The 21,603-nt window shown below is 48.3% G+C and overlaps 1 protein-coding gene across 6 annotated transcripts in view; it reads right to left on the bottom strand.

Moving 5' to 3' along the window:
* Positions 1-21,603, bottom strand: part of COL7A1 (collagen type VII alpha 1 chain) — a 122,247-nt gene that overhangs the window by 56,775 nt on the left and 43,869 nt on the right. For all 6 annotated transcript variants that reach the window (XM_080996632.1, XM_080996636.1, XM_080996634.1 and 3 more), the window contains 18 exons: positions 15,813-15,884; positions 12,927-12,962; positions 12,793-12,846; positions 10,949-11,023; positions 9,861-9,974; positions 9,056-9,082; positions 7,796-7,849; positions 7,525-7,587; positions 7,104-7,163; positions 6,837-6,872; positions 6,484-6,528; positions 5,679-5,714; positions 4,589-4,633; positions 4,322-4,357; positions 3,546-3,581; positions 2,959-2,991; positions 2,605-2,676; positions 1,808-1,867 (listed from right to left, as the gene is read on the bottom strand). In XM_080996632.1, the coding sequence (XP_080852758.1) occupies positions 1,808-1,867; positions 2,605-2,676; positions 2,959-2,991; positions 3,546-3,581; positions 4,322-4,357; positions 4,589-4,633; positions 5,679-5,714; positions 6,484-6,528; positions 6,837-6,872; positions 7,104-7,163; positions 7,525-7,587; positions 7,796-7,849; positions 9,056-9,082; positions 9,861-9,974; positions 10,949-11,023; positions 12,793-12,846; positions 12,927-12,962; positions 15,813-15,884 (954 nt within the window). The remainder of the gene's footprint in view (positions 1-1,807; positions 1,868-2,604; positions 2,677-2,958; positions 2,992-3,545; positions 3,582-4,321; positions 4,358-4,588; positions 4,634-5,678; positions 5,715-6,483; positions 6,529-6,836; positions 6,873-7,103; positions 7,164-7,524; positions 7,588-7,795; positions 7,850-9,055; positions 9,083-9,860; positions 9,975-10,948; positions 11,024-12,792; positions 12,847-12,926; positions 12,963-15,812; positions 15,885-21,603) is intronic.

Here is a 21,603-nt window from a genome sequence, read left to right as displayed (position 1 = left end):
AAAGCCTGGTAAGTCATTTAAAAAGCCTAAATTTCCTTCATTTATAACTACTGAAACCCCCTTGGAAGCAGGAGAAAAGGGGGGGGGGACTTTGTGTAACGCCTGCAGGAGAGGGAGTGAAGAAAGATAAGTTTCCACCGTCTCTAACCTGGGAACGGGGTGTCAGAGACAGAAATTGTTGGAGAGGTTCATTGACTGTGAATGGAATACTTTGACAGATAGCTAAAGAAGAGAAATAAACTGATTCCAATGTTGCCCTTTGCATTCTAAAGAAACAAAATATCTGAAAAATGAAAGTAATTTTCCTTTGTTGGACTTGCCTTAAAAAGATGGATACAAATAGAAATTGTCTCCTCTAGAGGGAGCTTGCTAAATTGTTGCTGCAGTCTACTTGAGACTCCACAGCTGTGAGATTAGGATCGTGGGATTAGTCCTTTTGACCTTGACTAAATATGAGCTGGGAGGAAGTTTTGGTGCTTGCTTTATGCAAGACAAGTGCTTTGTTGGAACAGATGCACGAGAAGATGGATTTGATGAATGAGAAAATGGATTTGATGACTGTTGTGGCTAATAACCGTGGACAAATAGTGAATAGTGATACAGAAACCACCCAGGGACCAACTCAGGAACCTGTATTGATTGGGCAAGTGCAGAAGATAATGGAGGAGGCTGCGGTTGCACCTCAAATAATACAAATGGAGAGACCCAAGGCCCTACAGGAGCATAAGCCACTGTTTTTGAAGATTGAAGTTGGAGTGGGCCAGGGGGAGTCTGGAGCTGAGGAGGCTCTTAACTTTGGAGAGACTTCGAAATATGCTCGTAAATATTTTTTGGATTATATTGATGACTGTGGGGAGTGGGACTGTGGGGAATGGGCTGGTTTGATGAAGGGAGACGGAGATAATTTTGGGTTGGAACCCCCCAGAGACCTACTCCTCAATGAGAAAGGAAAGAAATTAAGAAAGCAACCAACAAAAGACAAGGAAAAGTGCAAGTATAAACAACAAGAAGAAGATCTGCAGAAGGGACATGGAAGAGACTTAAGGGCCTCGGACATAAGACTTCCAGGTTGATGGACTAGATGGAATGGACAGTAAGGACTGACACGACCCGAGACCAGGAAGAAGAGACGTTGGATGAAGATTGGAAGAAAATTTATAAAGAAAATTTTTATTTAGGGAATTAGCTTAAAATTAATGAATATTAGGGAAAATGTTGGAATGAAACTATATGACTCTAGTAGAAATGATATCAGGAGCTATGTATAACTGAGTATAAGTTTCAAGCTTTAAGGTATTTTATGGTAAGATAAGGTTAAATAAATTAAGGTAATTTGAATAACAGAATATGGGGAAAGATGGAAAGGATCTGTCGAGTTAATTAATAGGTTAAATTGTTAAGATAAATTATCTAATCAAAAATTGAGAAAGATGGAAAGAATTTGCTGAAATAACTAACTAAACTAGAATACAAAAAGGGAGGTGTGAGGAGGTCAACGAAACAAGCAAATGGAAGTTAAAGATATGTAATATGGGATTTGTGTCTTTTCCCCCCTCTTCTTTTTATTTTCTTTTTGCTGTATTGTTCTATTGGTTTTTATGTTTTGCGTTTTTTCTTCTTTTTATGTATTGTAGTGTTGTTTTTTATTTTTTTTTGTAATTCTGAAATTATTAATAAATATTATTTTCAAATCAAGAGCAGAGGCTGAAGAGATCCCTCTTCTTCAAAGTAAAGAGGGGGACCATCAGAGCCCTGGTGCACAGCTGATTGCCTGAACACAGATCTAGGAAATTAGGATAGGACTCACCCTGTCCCCTTGCTCTCCTTTTGGACCAGGTGAGCCTGGGACACCAAGTCCAGGCGGCCCCTAAACGGAAAAACAAAGCCATGTCAGGATAAAAACCAGTTGAGGAGATGTGATGTATGTATTCCCCATGTAAAACATGCACACTGATTTCACATCGTATTTACTCTAAAGTTCCACAACACATATTAATAAGATTTGGGCAAGTTGGTCCTGCTATATGGAAAGATGGGATTTCATTACCTGTAGCAGTGAACTATCTTTTTATCAAATGGCCATAAAAAGAGAGTTTCAACCATTAGTCAGATCTTGCTTAACTGGATGGGCACAGTCATCATTAATCATCTCAAACGGTAGGGGTTTGAAGTGGAGCCTGGCAAAATGTTTTGTGGAATGGAGGGAGAAATCCATCTTTCGTTTTCGACAGGCAGCCGGTGGAAGGAGCTCTGTAACCTCCACCAAGGATGAACCACCATCCTGCTCTGCCCACCCAGCTTCCTGCCACCAAAACAATGAGTAAATTTTGCAACTTTCTCTAGCTTGGCCTTATAGCATTTGCTTTCCTCATAGGTGGCCACACAAATCTACTACGATTGTTATTTAACAAATTTCTAGCCTGCCTTTACTTCTCAGAGTAAAGTTGTTAGGCTTCTGTCCAGAAATGTATATAATCCCTGACAAACTTTGTAGCAGTGAGCATCTCAGTTTGGCTTGAAATCCGGACTCTGGAGTCAAAAGAATCAAGTTCTGCATGTTGCATCATCACACCCGGCATGCGCTGAGACATCTTGACCACTCACACGCTCTCCTTTGCTCCCGGCATCTCCTCTGGGTCCAGGTGGCCCCTCTGGTCCTACAAGGCCCCTCTCTCCCTAAAGAAAGAAGATAGCAACACAGCTTCAGTAGTTAATAGTGACAATCTCTTGCTTCCCATACTATTAATGGAGATGAGCACTGCTGTTTTGTAAGACGCTACCCAAATTGAGGGATGAAACCACCAGAAAAAAGAAGAGTGTGGCACAACGGTGGGCTTGAAATAATTAATTCACAGTGGTTTTCTCCAAAAGAATATATAGTAAACAGGGTTGTTTCTAAGCTACACTGCCTACTCTGCAAGTCCCTACTGAGAAGCAGATATGTTTCCATGCTGTTACCTTGTCTCCTTTGATTCCTGACTGACTGGAAGCCTAGAAGAGACACACAAGGGAAGAACCTGCTGAGTATAATTTTAACAATATCAACCCATGGAAAGGGACTTCCTACCCACTGGTTGCAAGCTGTGCGCAAAGCAGGAAGGGAGGCCAGGATCTGCCCACTTCAGGGTGAGGAGGTGATGAAGCTTTCCATCTGCACATTAGCTGTGCAAGATGGTGAAGGGGTGCAGGTGGCATAAAAAGCCTCCCGTCTGTTTTCCATCCATGCAACAACCAAGGTGCCTCTGTGGGGTGCTATATGCACGTTCTCACACATGGCACACAACATAATTTCTAGTTGCCCAATTTGCTTGCAGTAGCTAATGTGAAGGTGGAAATACCTCAAGGAGAGGGGATGAGAGATTATACATTGGCCACTATTTCCAGCCCAGGAGTAAAACCACCAGCAGGGCGGGGGTTGGGGGGGTTAGGGAAGAGAGCTAGGATGCGTTTGGAAAGGTTTTCACCAACAGTTATCCTCCTCTCACACAAAAATATGCGGTAGTCATTCATGGGCAACTATGTGGGTTCAACAAAGGGGCACTTACTGGTTTCCCGGGTAGTCCAGGTTCCCCTGGGTCTCCCTGTGGAAGGAAGTGACACAGGAAGAAGATTCAGAAAGTATAGCAAAACCCTCTTAGAAAGGTTTCACTCGGACTAGGGGCTTCATTGGCACCAGACCAAGCTATGCAGATTCAATACCCCGCTTGTCTCACACTAGTGGGGGTCAACACCCAGGAGCCAATTATTTATGAACCATGAAAGATATTATGAGGCGGCCAAAAGAGCAGAATTTAATCAATATATGCAATTAGTAGCACTGGAAACAGCTCAGTTCTCCTCAGTGGATTTGTCAAGCTTTTTTTGACTAGGAGAACCAACTAGACATTCTGAATTCTGAATGCTGTGGGCCAGGCCTGCACAATTTGTGGCTCATGTCCAGCTGTCTCTCAGGGGCTTGATGAGCCTCAGTTTTCCCGCTTGCCTAGAACTACAAAAGCAAGGGGGTCGCAATGAATCTGGCAAGCCACGTGGTTACATTTCTATCCAGCCTCCGCAAGGAGACCAGCCCAGCAATTAAAATCCGCAGGGTAGGCCTTGTGGGTAATCTGGCTGCCCTCAGAGGTCTGTGGGACAGTGACCAGGCTCTGGAACTCCCAACCTCAGGAGGGGGGGGTGCCTAGCCCCAACTTTAGGGATATTCAGAAGACATGCAAAGGCTTTTTACCCAGATTTTTGGAAACGTTTGATTACTGTTCAAAATATGTTAATTATTTCACTCGTTGTATTGTTTTAGTTGTTCATTATTTTAAAGAGTCCTTACCCTTTCTCCTCGAAGGCCAGGCGGCCCTTGCAAGCCCTGTTCCAAAAAATCAAAGGGAAACATATTCATCACAAATATGGCAACACCCATGGATCTCACCCTGGCAATACCAGTTACGCTTGCAGTAGTACTAACTACATTCTGGAGTGGCCAGATGGGCATATACAGAGGGGTAGAATCACCAGTTGGTTCCTGTCTAAATGCTGGTTCTCATCTTGATTCTCCAGCAGGGTCAGCTACTGAGCCTAAGGAAAGACCCATACTTACATCTCTGCCAGATGGACCTGGACGACCTGCGGGTCCTTGCTCTCCCTGGAACAAGGGAAAACAGGGAAGTTAGTAGGGCCAAGGAGAATATTTGCACCTGTGCAGGGAAGTTGTTAGCAGGTGGCTCAAATGATCTAAGTCCTGGATCTTTTGTGCTGGGCTCCAGATATCTTGCCTCTTCCCCACTTTTTTAAGCTCTTATTTTTTAAAAAAAATCCCTTTGATTAGAGGACAGCTAGGCTTTGATCAAGGGACACGGGTGGCGCTGTGGGTAAAACCTCAGCGCCTAGGACTTGCCGATCGCATGGTCGGCGGTTCGAATCCCCGCGGCGGGGTGAGCTCCCGTCGTTCGGTCCCAGCTCCTGCCCACCTAGCAGTTCGAAAGCACCCTTAAGTGCAAGTAGATAAATAGGTACCGCTTTATAGCGGGAAGGTAAACGGCGTTTCCGTGTGCTGCCCTGGTGCCGGTTCGCCAGAGCAGCTTCGTCACGCTGGCCACGCTGGCTCCCGGCCTCTAGAGTGAGATGAGCGCACAACCCTAGAGTCTGTCAAGACTGGCCCGTACGGGCAGGGGTACCTTTACCTTTACCTTTAGGCTTTGATCAGAGGCCTACATCTGTGAGTGCACATGTAAATTTGCATACACAAATTTTATGCAGATTTGTGGAATGGCCACATGCCCCGAGTGATTTGAAGTACCTAGCAATGTCCCTGCAATGGAGTCTGGACAACACTCAGATTCACTACTGAGGTCTAAGAACAGAACAGCTCTTCAACAGCAGCTCCTTTCTGCAAGTACCTTTTCCCTCATGGTCAGGGTGGTGTACATAGGCTTCTCTCCAGTTTATCACCAGAATGTGCTTGAGAAGCACGTTAAGTTGAGGAACACTGACTAAGAACTTAAGGAACAGGGATTGAGCCAGGTTTCCCTGGTATAGGCCAAACAGATTAATTATCCACTAATTAATTCTGATGCATTACTTATTATGAATTATCTATACCACACCAACTATCCCAGAGAGGGAAGTCCTTTGAGCTTAGAATCTAGTGAGCCCCCAGGTACAGAAGGGCTACTCTTGAATGAATGTACCTTCTCTCCTTCAGGGCCAGGTAATCCACGGTCTCCCTACAAGGGAAAAGGAAATGAGAAAATTAGTACATGTCTGGCAGATTAAGGAGTCATAGAGTGTTCTGAAAAAACTGTCTTCTTGAGAGGAGCCAATGTCTACTCTTTTTTGTGTGGATCTGCTTCCATTAGAACAAGGATACAGAATGCAGGTTGCTTCCACGCAGAGGTGTGCACCCACCACAATGCCTGCATTACTCCTTCTGGGGAATCCTCAGCCCAGATCCAAGCTCTTCCAGGTGGGGAAGGGATCCAAGAATCCTAAGGCAAATACTGGCAGCTCCTCCTATACACAGGCATCTCACACAACACCTTACAATGTTACCTGCAAGCCGCCAGCATACGCAAAGCCTGTTTGGAACAAAGAGGTACTGTTGACTCAGCTGATTCACACAGGTGTGTTCACCTCTCGATGACTACAGCACCAAAGCGGGAGATGCACATGTGAAAACAGCATCCCAAATCATACACCACAGACAGGGCTTTCATATCGCTCTGTTTGAAAGGAGGCAGTTGACACGTTAAAGCGTCAAGGGCTATAAAGCGATGTGACACCAAGTGATGGACACACGTTTGCGAATCAGCTTTTGACTGATACGCGGCCGATTCATTACACATGAATGCACATCACTTGATGTCTCATCACGTAATACACAGCAGTTGCCCAAACCAAGTTGCTGGTTATCTTCCATCTCTGAAAGAAATATTGGCTCAACAAGATTCTGCCTCCACCTGTACAATATAGTCACCTTTCCCAATCAGAGCTCACCTTCTCTGCTGGTGGTCCAATCTCACCAGGCTGTCCTCGGTCTCCCTGTCACAAAAAAATAGTGGGTGTGTTAGCAGCATTTAAGGGTGCAAGTTATTCAACAATGGATGAGGGTGCAAGTGTGGGTGAAGGGGCCCATTACAAAGCAACCAAGGAGTTTCTAACCTCGATCATTGTTGAGGGGGGTTGAATTAAGAGTTTCCTGTGAAGGAAAAGCAACCCTATATACCAGAGAACTAGGCTGGGCCTACTGCAGAGTATTCTCTGAATGGGTGACAGAAAATGGAAAGAGTCAAAGAGAGACATGCTGTGGCCCTAATTCTAGGACACTTCAATGCTTTGAAAGTACCTACCTTGCTTCCCTGTTCACCTGGAGGTCCTCTAGGGCCCTAAAGACAAAGCAAGAGCATTTTACTTGGTAGGTGAGGAATCTGCCGCGTGACTCACGTTATCTCTCAAGAAAACTTGTGCCTATTTCCCCAGACATTGTGGACACTGTTGGAACTGTTCGATCTTTTGCTGAGGCTCTTCCTCTTGAGAACGAAACTAATAATCTAGTTTTCATAGGCTCTAAATCCCATCAGGACATAGCAGGAATTTCTTTTCTCTCAAAAACTCACTCGATCTCCTGGGTCTCCAGGCCGTCCAGGTGGTCCAGGAAAACCTTCTTCTCCATCCCCCTTTGGACACAGAACAAATAAGTTATTACCCATAAGAATCAAAAGTCCCACCCCTGCCTTTGGGTCGCATGTGATGAAGGGTGGGGCTAGAAATATTTTAAATAAACACCCATGAAATTCAAGTAGGCTACAGGGAACCAAGGGATTAAAAGCAAGAAGTGTATCTGCATCGCAAACTAATTCGTATCTGTACAACTCTTGCGTTAACTGTCCCGGATGCGTCTGTGCAGAAGCAGAGAAAAGGCAGGTTTCCGCTTTGGCAGGGGACTGAGAAATGGTAGAGGAACACTAAATTATGTTCACCTACTAGCTGCTTGCCCTCAAACTCCAAAGTCCATGGCCAGATAGATGGTTGTCTTACCTTGTCTCCTTTCTGTCCTGAGAGCCCAGGAGGTCCTCTTGGCCCAGGATCTCCTGGCATACCCTAGAGCACAAAAGGCAACACAAAAGATCTTATGTCCTTTGCAATTCATATGCTAGACATATACGGTTGTTGTGCAGGGTATTAAGATGCCTTCATCCGCATCTTCATTCAGATGCTCACATCCACCTCTTTAAACACTGCATTTGCCCATATGCTCTAACCCTCTCTGTGGTCCCCTATCCAAAAGAATGGCAAAGGATATACTCACTGGGGGGCCTGGTTCTCCTCTGACCACACCCCCATCTCCTGATCCAGGAGGGCCCTAGAAAGACAACCAAAGTGAGGCTCTGGACAGCTACAACACTGCAATCGCAATTTCGGCACAGCATAATATTACATAGGGAACAGAGGACACATTGTGCAACCAGTTACAAGCATGGTCTTCTCAGCACAATACAGCTAACTTGAAGATTGACCCATCCATAATCCTGGAACAGGAAGATTGTTCTGTATAAAACATAGGTAAAGCTTATTTAATACGGTTGTGATGTTCAAAGAAGAGCAGTTCAAATTGTAAATAGATGCAAGCAACAGTTACTGAGGTAGTGTCCAGATGTACACTATATAATTTAAGCAGGAAGCCCATCTGAGAATGGCAGTAACCCCAGTTTAGTAAGATGTGCAATTTTCTCTTAAGCTTAGATGTAAGAGAATTTTCCCATTTAATTTCATTTCTGAATTCATTTTATGCAGTTAAAGCTTTGCAGTCTGAAATCTGTGTCTGAGCTTTACTAAACCTTTCCTAACAGAACAAACAGACTGTTTCGATGTATGCGCAAATCTGTTTCTTCTACAGCTCCTAGCACAACTGAAAGGAAGTGAATGTAAACAGGTAAGAAACAATGATGGAGAACAAAACACTATGAGATTGGCCAAATGTAGAAATTGCACTAATTCCCAGGTCAAGAAGAGAACAAAACTATCAGCATACATAACTGAAACAAGACATTGGCAGATCACTAATACACAGAGCCATTAGTCAGAAGGCAACGAAGACACTAAAATATGTTTATAGGTATGCATATGAGAAAGTTGGGGTGGGCTAGTCAGAAGATCCAAAAAATATCTGAGTCAATGTGAGGGGGGTGGGAGAGAAACTGAGCTTACCTTGAAGGGGGGGGGGGGAATATACAAACCATGAGATAATCAGATAAAATGTGATAAACAAAAATAGCTGAACACATATAGAATAAATGGAGGGCTGGAGGAGACAGGGCCATCCATGGTCTACAAATATACTTGATGATACAGCTCTTTTAATTAAGGCTAAATAATTGTGCAAAAGAAAAGAAAAAAGAAAAAAATGCTATGGGTACCAGTATGCCAATATAGGATGTCGCTGCACAAGGGCAGGGAAAAGAAGACCTTAATCCCATTCAATTGTTATGCAATCACAAACAAAACTCCCAGGATCAAATGTGCCACAACAGCAAGGGCAAACAGCCAGGGGAAAAGAAGGATCACTTACTCGCTCACCTCGGTCGCCCTTCTCTCCCTGTAAGAAAAATTGCCCACACGTAAGCCAAAGTTTTATGCTCAGTATCTCCAAGCGCCCCATGTATTCATCCAAATGCAGAGTGCATCATGCAACAGCCATTTACAGGGTATAGACGCAACAATATGCACATTACAGGATAGAAACAACCAAGAGGAGAGCTGGGAAACTCTGTAGGCCTATGTCTGGTAAGAAGAAACCGCAGTGACATGTATATGCATGAGAAACCCTGGGGCATTCAGTGAGAGCACACTTTCAGGGTCAAGGATGATCCAAAAAAATCACACCATTGGGGAGATGTGGTCCAAGAACTTTAGCTATGTCACAGGAGGCCGATCGGATGCGTCTCTCCTGCTGTTTGCTGTTCTACTGGTGCTTCCCCAAAAATATTTTTGCCGTTTGGATTGCTTATGCTGCTGCTGGCCAGTCCTGCATACTTGAAGAGTGATATGAGGATTGTGAATACTGACAGAACAGGGAGGGGATTTATGTGAGGCTGATATATGTGCCAGGGGATACAAAGAGGAAGATGAGAGACAAATGGCAAGAGCTGTTGCATAGAGTAAAGCTTGTTTGCTGTAAATTTGTGGGTTTGAGCACATGTGTGTGCATGTCGCCCTCTCTCTCCCTCTCCCTCCCTCTTCCTGTGCACACAGATTCACATGGGGCTGCAGCACCTGCCTACATACCTAGCAAAAGGGGCAACGTGTACGTGCATGGACTGCATAAGGTGCAGTTGCTGAAACAACACAGCCATCAGCAAGAAGGGAGAGCATACCTTGACAAACTCGCCGGCAGGTCCCACAGGCCCAGGAGGTCCCATAGGCCCCGGAGGTCCAGGATCACCAAATTGTCCCCTGGACCCAGGAATTCCAGGAAGTCCAGGGCTTCCCTTCAGGAAGAAAGAACGAAGTTAACAAACACAGGACCATTCCCACCAGTTGGTACCTACCGTATTTTTCGCTCCATAAGGCACACCTGACCATAAAGCGCAAATACTTTGGGGGGAGGGGGAATTCAAGGGAAAAAAATGTGGCTCTTGGGGGCTTTTGCAGGAGGTGGGGGAAGTGAGAGAGCCTCGCTCTGTCCCTTCCCCCACCTCCTGCAAAAGCCAGGGATTGCTGCACGAAGCCTCCCCAGGGCAGCGGGATGAAGGCTCCCCGCTGCCCTGCGGAGGCTTCGCGGGCTACCCCAGAGCTGCTCGACCCAAAGAGCAGGTTGGGGAGCAGCGGAAAGGCTGCGCGCAGCCTTCCCGCTGCTCCCCGGGGCTGGCGGTGGGGGAAACGCGGCTTTCCCCCACCGCCAGCCCCACAAGCCTTTCCGCTGCTCCCCGACCTGCTCTTTGGGGAAAGCCACCGCCAGCCCCAAAGAGCTTGTGGGGCTGGTGGTGGGGAAAGCCGAGCTTCCCTAACCGCCAGCCCCAGGGAGCAGCGGGAAGGCTGAGCGCAGCCTTCCTGCTGCTCCCAGAGCTTGTCAGGGCTGGCAAGGGAAGCCCGGGTCCCCCCCCCCCCAGCCCCAGGTACCACACATTTGCTCCATAAGATGCACAGACATTTCCCCTTAGATTTTAAGAGAAAAAAGTGCATCTTATGGAAAATACGGTACTTAGCCCACTGTGGAGGCAATTGGCTGCAATCCTCTGCACACCTGCGTGGAGGTAAATCTCACTGAACATGGAGGATTGTACCGCACATTTCACAGAGAGAGCAGCAGTGCTGAACAGCTGCAGAATGCTTCAAGAGATGGGGGCTTGATGTACAGAGGGGCTCAGGTTCTCATGCAGTACAACTATCCCTCCATCCCCTTCGTGGTCCCCCCCCCCCATTCAACCACTTTCTCATTTCTTGCCTGTAAGATGCTACGTACCGGTTCGCCAGGCTCCCCCTTCCGGCCAGGAAGCCCACCAGCTCCTGCTCCATTTAGAACCTCTCCAGGCTCCCCCTGCCCAAGACAAAAGGCCAAAGGTCACATCAACAGAGTACAGTTCAGGGATGAAGCGGGAGGCTGCCTCAGTTTCTCTTGGGAGGAAATACAGCCAGTTATGTTAAAATGCGATGTGTGACAGCAAAAGCAGCGTAACACCCACCAGCACCAACTAAAAAACATCATGAGCCAGTTTTCAGGGTCACCTAAACTTTTCCACATGCTGGACTGTTAAGCAAAAACAAAACAAAAGCAGAAAGTTCAGGGGAAAGACATGCCTGCAAGTTTTAAATAGTTTTAACAAGGATTGGAAATGTTTTGCAACCAGATGTCCTCCAAATGCGTTGGACTATACATAAGCTGCGCTGGCTGCAGCCAATGGGCTAGACTGTGCCTCGGGCCCAGAATCAAAGGGTGGCTGCTGGATCGGAGGCAGAGTCCATATCTGCTAATGCATGGTGTGGAATTTGAGCCACGCTCTTGCCTGCACCTTCTGGTTCAGGTTACGTAGTGTGAGCCACCCGACATTCAAAATTTCCCGTGAGATGCTAGGCTAGGAGATTTTGAACAGCAGGCAGCTTGGATCCATCTGTCGCAGATTATAGTCGTGCAGGTGACTGCTTCCCTCCTCACTGCTGCTTGTCACCAGCAAGCCCAATGGTGGGATTCCACTGATGACCCGGGGGGGGGGGGACACGCTGCACAACACTGCTGGGGAGCCCCCCAAACATGGAGCTGGCCATGCCTGCTGCAAGGTATGCTGTGGTGAAGGAACAAAGCCCCCACCCCCTTTGATAATATAAAAAAATCGGATCTGTCCCTAGGACTTACCAAACATATGGGTCCTTTGTAAGGCAAAGAGCAGAAGTAAAGTATATTTATTACTAGCAAAGCTGGGGGCTGAATTTAGATTGCGCAGGGTGAAATATGAAGGGTGCACAGATTTCTAGAGTCATCGACTGAGAAGAGGAGGCACTTTAAAGCCTAAAAGCAATCTGGGCCTCAGCTTCCTGGTGCTCTCTGGTGTCCCTATAAGGAAGCAGAATCTGGGAAGGGCAGCCCTGATAAATTATAACAGAACATGTTGCAGACAAAGAATCAGTCCCAGGACTCCCAGACATGAGGTCCCGGTCCCGGTGCTGTTGAACCTTGACTACCTATGTCCAGCTGAACGTGGGTTACAACAGATGCTGGTCCAATATGCCCCTGCTCCAGAGAGGTGGGGAGGGGGAGTGTGAAGAGGGGGGGGTGTGTGTGATAGTTATACCACCCAAATGCCAAATTTCAGAAGAGATAAGAAAGTGAGGGCTTAGTGTTATTCCTACCCCCCTCACCATTTCTCCCAACCAGGTATCCTTCTCCATTCTATTCTAATTAGTTATTAATTTAATTTTATATCCCACCTTTTTGTTTTCTCCAATGAGCACAAGATGGCACACGTGGTTCTTCCTTTCCTTATTTTAACCCTCACACCAACCCTGCGAGGCAGCTTAGGCTGAGAGGCAAGGACTGGCCTGAGGTCACCCTGTGAGCTTCATAGCCGAGTGGGGATTTGAACCCTGGTCTCCCAGCTCCTAGTCCAACACACCTCACTGGCTGTGGGACCATGGTAGATTACAGAAACACAGGGTTGGGAAGGAGCAGGCTAGAGCAGTTTCTCCTGTCTAACTCTGGTTCTCACCATCACAGCACCTTTGGCTTGGCGGTGCGTCTTGAAACACTGCCCTGTAGGAATTTAGGAATTAAGACCCCACCTGAGCCTTCTAGGGGGTAGTCTATGCACTTACCGGCTCACCTTTGCTTCCCTTTGGCCCTATTGGGCCAATCACTCCACGCTCTCCCTGGAAGAAAACGGTAAGGATAAGTAAGAGTCTTTCCAGTCAGTGAGAGGGGATCCATGGGAATCAACCCCTTTACTTACTTGGAGTCCTCGGAGTCCAGGAAGGCCAGGGCCACCCTGTGGAGGAGAAAATAAATGCAGTAATGGACAGTAATAAAAAGGGTTCTCTCACCCCAGGGTAGGAATCATAAATTGAGCAGGTGGGATAGGAATCATAAATTGAGCAGGTGGGATGTATAGCCACATAGTGCTGCCATGGGATTTGGATTTGGGCTGAATGGGCCTTTCGGGTAGCTGCCGACTCAGCATTCTTTTAGAGCTGGGTTTTCTGTTAGTGAAAGTTGCCTGTGGCACAAGCTGGCTGGAGATTTGCACTGGTACGTAGTCCTAGCATAAGATCCCTAGGACTGGGATCCTGGTTTTGGTCCTGTTTTTCAGAGTGGCCAACCAGTGGCCATTCTGTGGGAAACCCACAAACAGGATTTGACTACAAGAGCACTCTCCCCTCCTGTAGTTTGCGGCAACTGGTATTCAGCAAAATAGCTCAGTTTCATCTTTTTTTATGAGGAAATTAAAGGACCTAAAGGGTGGCCAATATCTGTTTTGGAAGGAGGACATTTCTTGCTTCCCCCATCTTCTGCCCCCTTTCTTGGCTGGGGGTGATGTCATCAAGCTATGTGTGGGTGTGAATGGATTTAAGAGCTGTTCAACAGGGGAACAGACTCCCTCAGGAGGTGGTGAACTCTCCTTCCTTAGAGGTTGTTGTTGGATCTGCCATGTATGATTTAGATGAGGTTCCAGCATTGGAGAGGGCTGGACTCGATGACCCCTGGGGTCCCTTCTAGCTCTACAATTTTATTATTCTAAGATCAGGGATGGGGAAGATTTTAGCCCTCCCAGATGTTGTTGGACTCCACCATCCAGTTAGGAATAATAGGAACTGCAGTCCAGCAACATCTGGAAAGTCATAGGTTCCTCACTTACGGTATAAATGGACAGCACAGGCTGGGGCAGATTGAATTTCCAGGTAGCTAAATTGGAGCTCTGGGTGATTAGTGGGTATCTGTTGGGAGCACTAAGCTGTGAACTCCCACCTATGTTCAACCTGGGTTTCTGTAAATAAAAGCAGTGCTTTTTTTCTAAAAAGAATGTTTAGGGGTACTCTCATTTTCCTACTCATATTGAAATACTGCCCTTCAATGAGGCCAAACTTAGATGCACAAAATGTTTAGGGTTACAGATAGGTAGCCGTGTTGGTCTGCCATAGTCAAAATAAAAAAATCCTTCCAGTAGCACCTTTAAGACCAACTAAGTTAGTTCTTGGTATGAGCTTTCGTGTGCAAGCACACTTCTTCAGATACACTGAAACAGAAGTTGCCAGATCCTTCTATATAGTGAGAAGGTGGGGAGGGGTATTACTCAGAAGGGTGGTGGGAATGGGAGATTGGCAGATAGCTGAGATGAGCCTGCTGACGACTCTTAACGACTGTAATAGGTCTTACAGGAAAAGGCAAGGGGTGAGAAGGTGAGAAATGGCTTAGTCATGTATAATGGGATAAGAATCCAATGTCTTTGTTCAAACCAGGTCTCTCCATGGTTTTAAGTTTGGTAATGAGTTGCAATTCAGCAGCTTCTCTTTCCAGTCTATTTCTGAAATTCCTTTGTAGTAAAACAGCTACTTTGAGATCTTGTATAGAATGTCCTGGGAGATTGAAGTGTTCTCCTACTGGTTTCTCTGTTTTGTGATTCTTGATGTCAGATTTATGTCCATTTATTCTTTGGCGTAAGGTTTGGCCTGTTTGTCTCTCACCTAAGAGATCTACAGCAAACCTTTTCAGAACTAAAATACGGACACTGGCACCAGAGCCTGCAATAAACCCAGATGCCAACTTTGCTGCCACATACACCCGGACAACACCATTACTGGCCCCAACAACATCACACATACCATCTCGGGACTATTCAATTGCTCATCATCTAACATTGTGTATGGCATCAAATGCCAACAGTGTCCTTCAGCTCTCTATATTGGACAAACAGGCCAAACCTTACGCCAAAGAATAAATGGACATAAATCTGACATCAAGAATCACAAAACAGAGAAACCAGTAGGAGAACACTTCAATCTCCCAGGACATTCTATACAAGATCTCAAAGTAGCTGTTTTACTACAAAGGAATTTCAGAAATAGACTGGAAAGAGAAGCTGCTGAATTGCAACTCATTACCAAACTTAAAACCATGGAGAGACCTGGTTTGAACAAAGACATTGGATTCTTATCCCATTATACATGACTAAGCCATTTCTCACCTTCTCACCCCTTGCCTTTTCCTGTAAGACCTATTACAGTCGTTAAGAGTCGTCAGCAGGCTCATCTCAGCTATCTGCCAATCTCCCATTCCCACCACCCTTCTGAGTAATACCCCTCCCCACCTTCTCACTATATAGAAGGATCTGGCAACTTCTGTTTCAGTGTATCTGAAGAAGTGTGCTTGCACACGAAAGCTCATACCAAGAACTAACTTAGTTGGTCTTAAAGGTGCTACTGGAAGGATTTTTTTATTTTGAAAATGTTTAGGGGTATGCATGCCCCTGCGTCCCCCCAGAAAAAAGCTCTGAATAAAAGCAAATATTACAAAATGCCACTAAGTCCCAAAGTGACCACATTCCAAAGGAAGCCAAACTCAGGCTAAGTACTGGAATTCCTGAAGCCTCTCATAGTTCAGATAACCAGGTGAGGACATTTGCAACTAGTCAGGTCAGGCTAACCTAAGTCATGGCAATACTACAAACTTAGTGCAAGGAGAAGATAGTTCTCTTGGCTCAAGGGGGACCCATCATTCCTAAGTTCAAACTGGTGGATGAAGACAAATAAATGTCTCAGTACAGCAAGGCATCATGGGAAATGGGAATACCCCAGTGCGCAATGACAGATGGCAAAATGTTAAAAAGAAAAATGCTGTTTACTGGTTGGCCGGAAGAACCAGGGTCACCACGGCGGCCAGGATTCCCTGGCAATCCATCAGCTCCCGGGAATCCCTGGAAGAAAACAGAGCGATTAAGAACATGCCATTGTGAAAATGCCTTTTACACTTAAGAATAAGAAGCACGTGCATAAGAACACACACACAGGCATTCCCAGATGGATAAGTCATTCTTTACCACGGGCATCTGCTTGTTAGGGTTTCAATCTTAATTATATTACTCAGAAGTAAATCCCACTTATTCCAGTAGGAAGCGTGTCTAGGATTTCAGTCTGTCAGGGAACTGACATCAGAGCGGGAGGCGAAGGGGAGGCTCCTAGATGATGCTGGAGAAGGACCCAGCAGCAGGGGGAGAAGCAGCTCAGTGGAGGGGGAAGCATTTAAGCGCAACACCAGGAACAAAAGTGGGCAGATGGGGAAATCGGAGAGAGGGCTCCCGGACTCTTCACTGGAACTCAGTGAGGAGGGAACAGGTCCTCCGCTACCTACGCCCTCCCTGCGCAGAAGGCTCCCGCGCAGTGAGAGGCGGAGGAGATTGGGTGTCAAACAACTCTTATGTTGGAAGAGATTCAAGAAACGCCCACTGACGGATTCTGCTAGTGACTGAGACAGTCATGATGAGAAAGGGCTGTGCAGTCAGAAAGGTTTAACAAGGCAAATGAGCCTAGAGAAGCACCAGTTTACGCACGAGTAACTCATAATCATCACAGCAATCCGTCAGACCCTGAAAAGTTGCTCGTGCGCAGCAGCAGGCAGGCAGCATCATGAGCAAGCCCGGAGAAGCAGGCACCCAGGGGGGAGCAGCTGGAGGGCAAACGCTGGTGGAGAGGAACTGAGAGTTGGAGCAGCATGTGGCCATTCTGACGGCGCGGCTGGACGAAAGGCGGTCTCAAGAAGCACAGGTCAGACCCACCCCCATAGCAAGGAAGGTACCGGGACTGGTGCACAAGTTTGGGGGGAAGCCGCAAGAATACAGTGCGTTTCGAACGGAAATAGAGTACGCATTGGAATTGCAGCATAACGATTTTGAAGATGACGCGGCGCGGGTGGCATATGTTGTGGGTCACCTGCAGGACGGGGCCAGGGAATGGGTCAGGCCCCTTATGGCGACGCAGAATGCCACCATGCAGGACCTGAGGAAATTCTTCCAAGCAATGGACGCGATGTTTTCCACTGATGTTCAAAAAAGTGTGACAAGGCGGGAATTGATGAACTGTAAACAGGGGAGCCAGTCAGTTAGGGACTACTGGTCGCGCTTTGCCATGATAGTTCACCGCCTCGGGTGGGAACTGGGCTCCGAACCCATACAAATGTTATTCGAGGAGGGGTTGTCCCCAACGGTTAAGGATGAACTTTCCCGCGCACCCCGCCCACAGGGGATGGATCAGCTGACCAAGGCTGTGCTTGCGATTGGCGTGCGCCAGGAAGCGCGGGCCCAGGAGAGGCGGGAAGGGAGAGAGCAACGTTGCCATGACTACCGCATTCCTGAAATACCAAGGCAGCCCTCCCCGCCAGCAGAGCCAATGGAAATAGATGGGGCACGCACGCGGGAAGTTTCAAGCACCAGCGAAGGGCGCAAGAAGGAGGGAAAGGATTGGAAAACCTCCAAGAAGTGTTACCTTTGCCAGCGGCCAGGCCATTTTGCCAGAGCCTGCCCTCAAAGAAAGGCTTGGCAAGGAATGGTGGGAACCGCAGGGGGTGAGGAGGAGGTGGTAAAGGAACAGGAACAGGGAAACGGGAACGCTTGGCTGCCAATCAAGGGGCACAACAGCCAGGCCAGCCACCAGTAAAAGTGCCCCAACCAGACCCCCCCAAGGCGGCAATAGCCATCGAAGTGGTGCTAGAACTCCCGAACGGGCACCCAGTCAAGGTGAAAGGGATGCTGGATTCAGGCAGCTCATGTAATTTCTTCAGCAAAGACTTTGCATTAGAGCACCAGCTCCACTTACTGCCTTTGGATTTTCCCTTGCAAGTGACTACCATTGATGGCAGGGAGCTTCTAGGAGGGGAAGTGACACACCAGACCCCGCCAATGAGAATGAGGGTGTCCAGGCACTCGGAGACCATCGCCTTTCACGTCGCCTCACTAGCAGGACCCCCAATAATATTAGGGATGAGCTGGCTAGCACAACATGATCCAGTGGTGGCGTGGCATCAGAGGACAGTCACCTTTGGGTCAGCTTACTGCCTGGAACACTGTCTAGGGGGGGAAGCCCCAAGAATGACCGTGGCCAGGGTGGCTGGGATGGCGGTGGAGCGGAAAGGGGAGGTGCCGACACAATACGCAGATCTGCGGGAGGTCTTCAGCGAGAAAGAGGCAGATAGACTGCCACCCCATAGGCCCTTTGACTGCCAGATCAACTTGCTTCCGGGGGCTCAGCTGCCAGTGGGTAAGCTGTACGCCATGTCAGATAGGGAGATGAAGGAGTTGCGAGAATTTATTGACAAGAACCTGAAAAGAGGCTTCATAAGAGAATCAAAGGCAGTAGGGGGCAGTCCGGTGTTCTTTGTGGACAAAAAGGACACAAATAAACCCAGGCTCGTAGTGGACTATAGAGCTGTCAATTTGGTGTCAGAACCCGTGACCTTCCCAATGCCCAGGATTGACGACATTTTAACGCGAGTGAGGAAAGGCAAAATTTTTACCAAGCTGGACCTCAGGGGCGCATACAATTTGATCAGGATGAGGGAGGGGGACGAATGGAAGACCACAATGTTCACACCCCTAGGTGCCTTTGAGTACTTAGTTATGCCTTTTGGATTACAGTCGGGCTCCGCCTGTTTTCAAGCTTTCATGCACCACGTGTTGGGGTCTCTGCTGTACAAGAACTGCGTAGCCTCCTTGGACGACGTCTTAATTTATTCAGACAATGAGGAACAACATGTTAGAGACGTCAGGGAAGTGTTACAACGACTGCAGAAGCACCAGTTGTGGGTCAAGCTGGAAAAATGTCAGTTTCACGCCAGAGAAGTCGAGTTTCTGGGGAACAAGTTGTCTGACAAAGGCTTAGCGATGGACCCAAGCAAGGTGCAGGCAGTGCTGGAGTGGAAGGCTCCCAAAACACGGAAGGACGTACAGAGGTTCCTAGGGTTCAGCAACTTCTACAGGAAGTTCATCAAGAACTTCGCCCACTTGACAGCGCCCATCACGGATTGTCTCAATAGCAAAAAGAAGTTTGTGTGGACAGAAGAGGCCCAACAATCCTTCGAAAAGCTGAAGAAGGCGTTCGCATCGGAAGAGCAACTCCTGCACGTGGATCTGGAGAAACCACTGAGGCTAGAGACCGACGCATCCGACAGAGCCGTAGGGGCGGTCTTTTTGCAGCCAGGGAAGAGCAAGCAGGAATGGAAACCGTGTGCCTTTTTCTCGAGAAAACTGAGCAAGTCGGAGCAAAACTATACAGTGTATGACCGCGAACTGCTGGCAATCTACGCGGCCTTTCGTTGTTGGCGCCATCTACTGATAGGAGCGCAACAACAGATCCAGGTTTGCACAGATCACAAGAACTTGGAGTACTGGAGAACCGCACGAGTACTCAACCAGAGACAGATTCGATGGGCACAGGAGTTCTCCAAGTTTTTCTTTGAAATCCGCTACGTGCCCGGAGAGGAAAACGTAAGAGCAGACGCTCTGTCGCGTAAACCGGAGTACCTGGAAGGAGAGGGGCCGCCGGAGAAACGACACGTGATCCCCGAGGACCGATGGGTGTGTGGGGGAACTTTGGTGGGGAAACGAGAACTAGCCGGGCTGACCAGAAACGACGTGTTCGCGCAAACTAAAATCCGGGAACTACGAGACGGAAGAGGGACCCAAGAAGGGTTTGAGGAGAAGGAAGGGGTACTGTACTATAGGGGAGCGCTGTACGTACCGGGGGAGACCCTGAGGGGAAAGGTACTCAAACAACTCCACGACAACCCCACAGCAGGGCACTTTGGACAGCACAAAACCATGATGCTTGTGACCAGGCAGTTCTGGTGGCCCAGGGTGAGGGAGGATGTACGGGAATATGTACGGGGGTGCGACCGCTGCCAAAGGGCAAAGGGGGAGCGGGCTGCCCCCACAGGATTGCTGGAACCCTTACCCACGCTGGGGAAACCCTGGGAGGTGGTATCCATTGATTTTATGACAGATTTGCCCAAGTCCCGGGGAAAGACAGCAGTCATGGTGGTGGTCGACCTACTGACAAAAATGTGCCATTTTATAGCTTGCTCACATGCTGTAACGGCAGAGGAAACAGCCCGGTTGTTTGTGGAGCACATATTCCGGCTGCATGGTGCCCCCTTGAGGGTTATCTCCGACCGCGGAAAACAATTTACTTCCCGGTTCTGGAGGAAGCTCATGAGCTTACTGCAGGTGGAGGTGGGTTTCTCGACGGCGAGACACCCAGAGACCAACGGGCAAGCAGAAAGAGTGAACAGTATACTCCAGCAATACCTACGCTGCTATGTCAGCGAGAGGCAGAACGATTGGGTAGAAAAACTAGCGCTGGCTGAATTCGCGTACAACAACGCGGAACACGTGTCCACGGGAATGAGCCCATTCATGGCCAACCATGGGTGTCATCCCAGGGCCTTCCCGGGGAGTGGGGAGGAAAGCTGGAGCGTACCCGCTGCAGAGCAGTTTGTGGAAGAAATGGAGGCCCTACACCAGCAACTTAAGATGAACTTGGAGCGGGCCAAGGAAACTTACAAGAGGCAGGCAGACAAGCACCACAGGGAAGGGGAGACCATACGGGTGGGGGACCGGGTGTGGTTGTCCACCCAAGGGCTACCTTTCAAAGGGGGGTGCAAGAAGTTGCAGCCCAGACGGCTGGGACCTTTTGAGGTAACACAGCAAGTTAATCCCGTGGCATTTAAGCTCAGGTTGCCTGATAGCATGAAAATACACCCGGTTTTCCATAGGTCCCTGCTCTCACCGCATAGGGAAGGGCGGGAATTCCAGGGGCAAGAGGGAGAAGTCACCACACACCCGCAGGTAGAAGAAAGGGAACACCACCACAGGGCCACGGAAATACTGGACTCCAGGTGGCAAGGGCGCCGGGTGGAGTATTTGGTAGCGTGGGAAGGGGAACCCAGGTCCGAAAACACGTGGGTCCCCACGGAAGCCGTCGAGGACAGGTATCTGGTGGAGGTATTCCACCGCCGGTTCCCGGACAAACCCAAACCCCTGGAGAGATTCTGGGAGGAGCAATTTGGAACCACAGATGAGGAAGAGGTTTTTGAGGGATTTTCTGACTCCGAGGAGGAGGGAGGAGAGGTTTCGGAGGAAGAAGCGTCAGACGGGGAAGACCACCCCGTTGGTAGGTGGAAGAGCGATTGGGAAGCGGGTTTCGAATCCACAGAAGATGGTGACAGTTCCTTCCGGGGTTTCCCCGCCTCCTCGACCGACGAAGGGGACGAAGTTGGTCCCACAGGTCGGTCCAGGGGTGGAGGGGATTCTGGGGGGGAGGTGGATGTCAGGGAACTGACATCAGAGCGGGAGGCGAAGGGGAGGCTCCTAGATGATGCTGGAGAAGGACCCAGCAGCAGGGGGAGAAGCAGCTCAGTGGAGGGGGAAGCATTTAAGCGCAACACCAGGAACAAAAGTGAGCTGATGGGGAAATCGGAGAGAGGGCTCACGGACTCTTCACTGGAACTCAGTGAGGAGGGGACAGGTCCTCCGCTACCTACGCCCACCCTGCGCAGAAGGCTCCCGCGCAGTGAGAGGCGGAGGAGATTGGGTGTCAAACAACTCTTATGTTGGAAGAGATTCAAGAAACGCCCACTGACGGATT

The sequence above is a fragment of the Podarcis pityusensis genome, assembly GCF_964106645.2.
Source record: "Podarcis pityusensis genome assembly, chromosome: 2".
NCBI lineage: Eukaryota > Metazoa > Chordata > Lepidosauria > Squamata > Lacertidae > Podarcis > Podarcis pityusensis.
The sequence above is the reverse complement of the archived record's forward strand: the minus strand, read 5'-3'. Positions and strand labels throughout refer to the sequence as shown.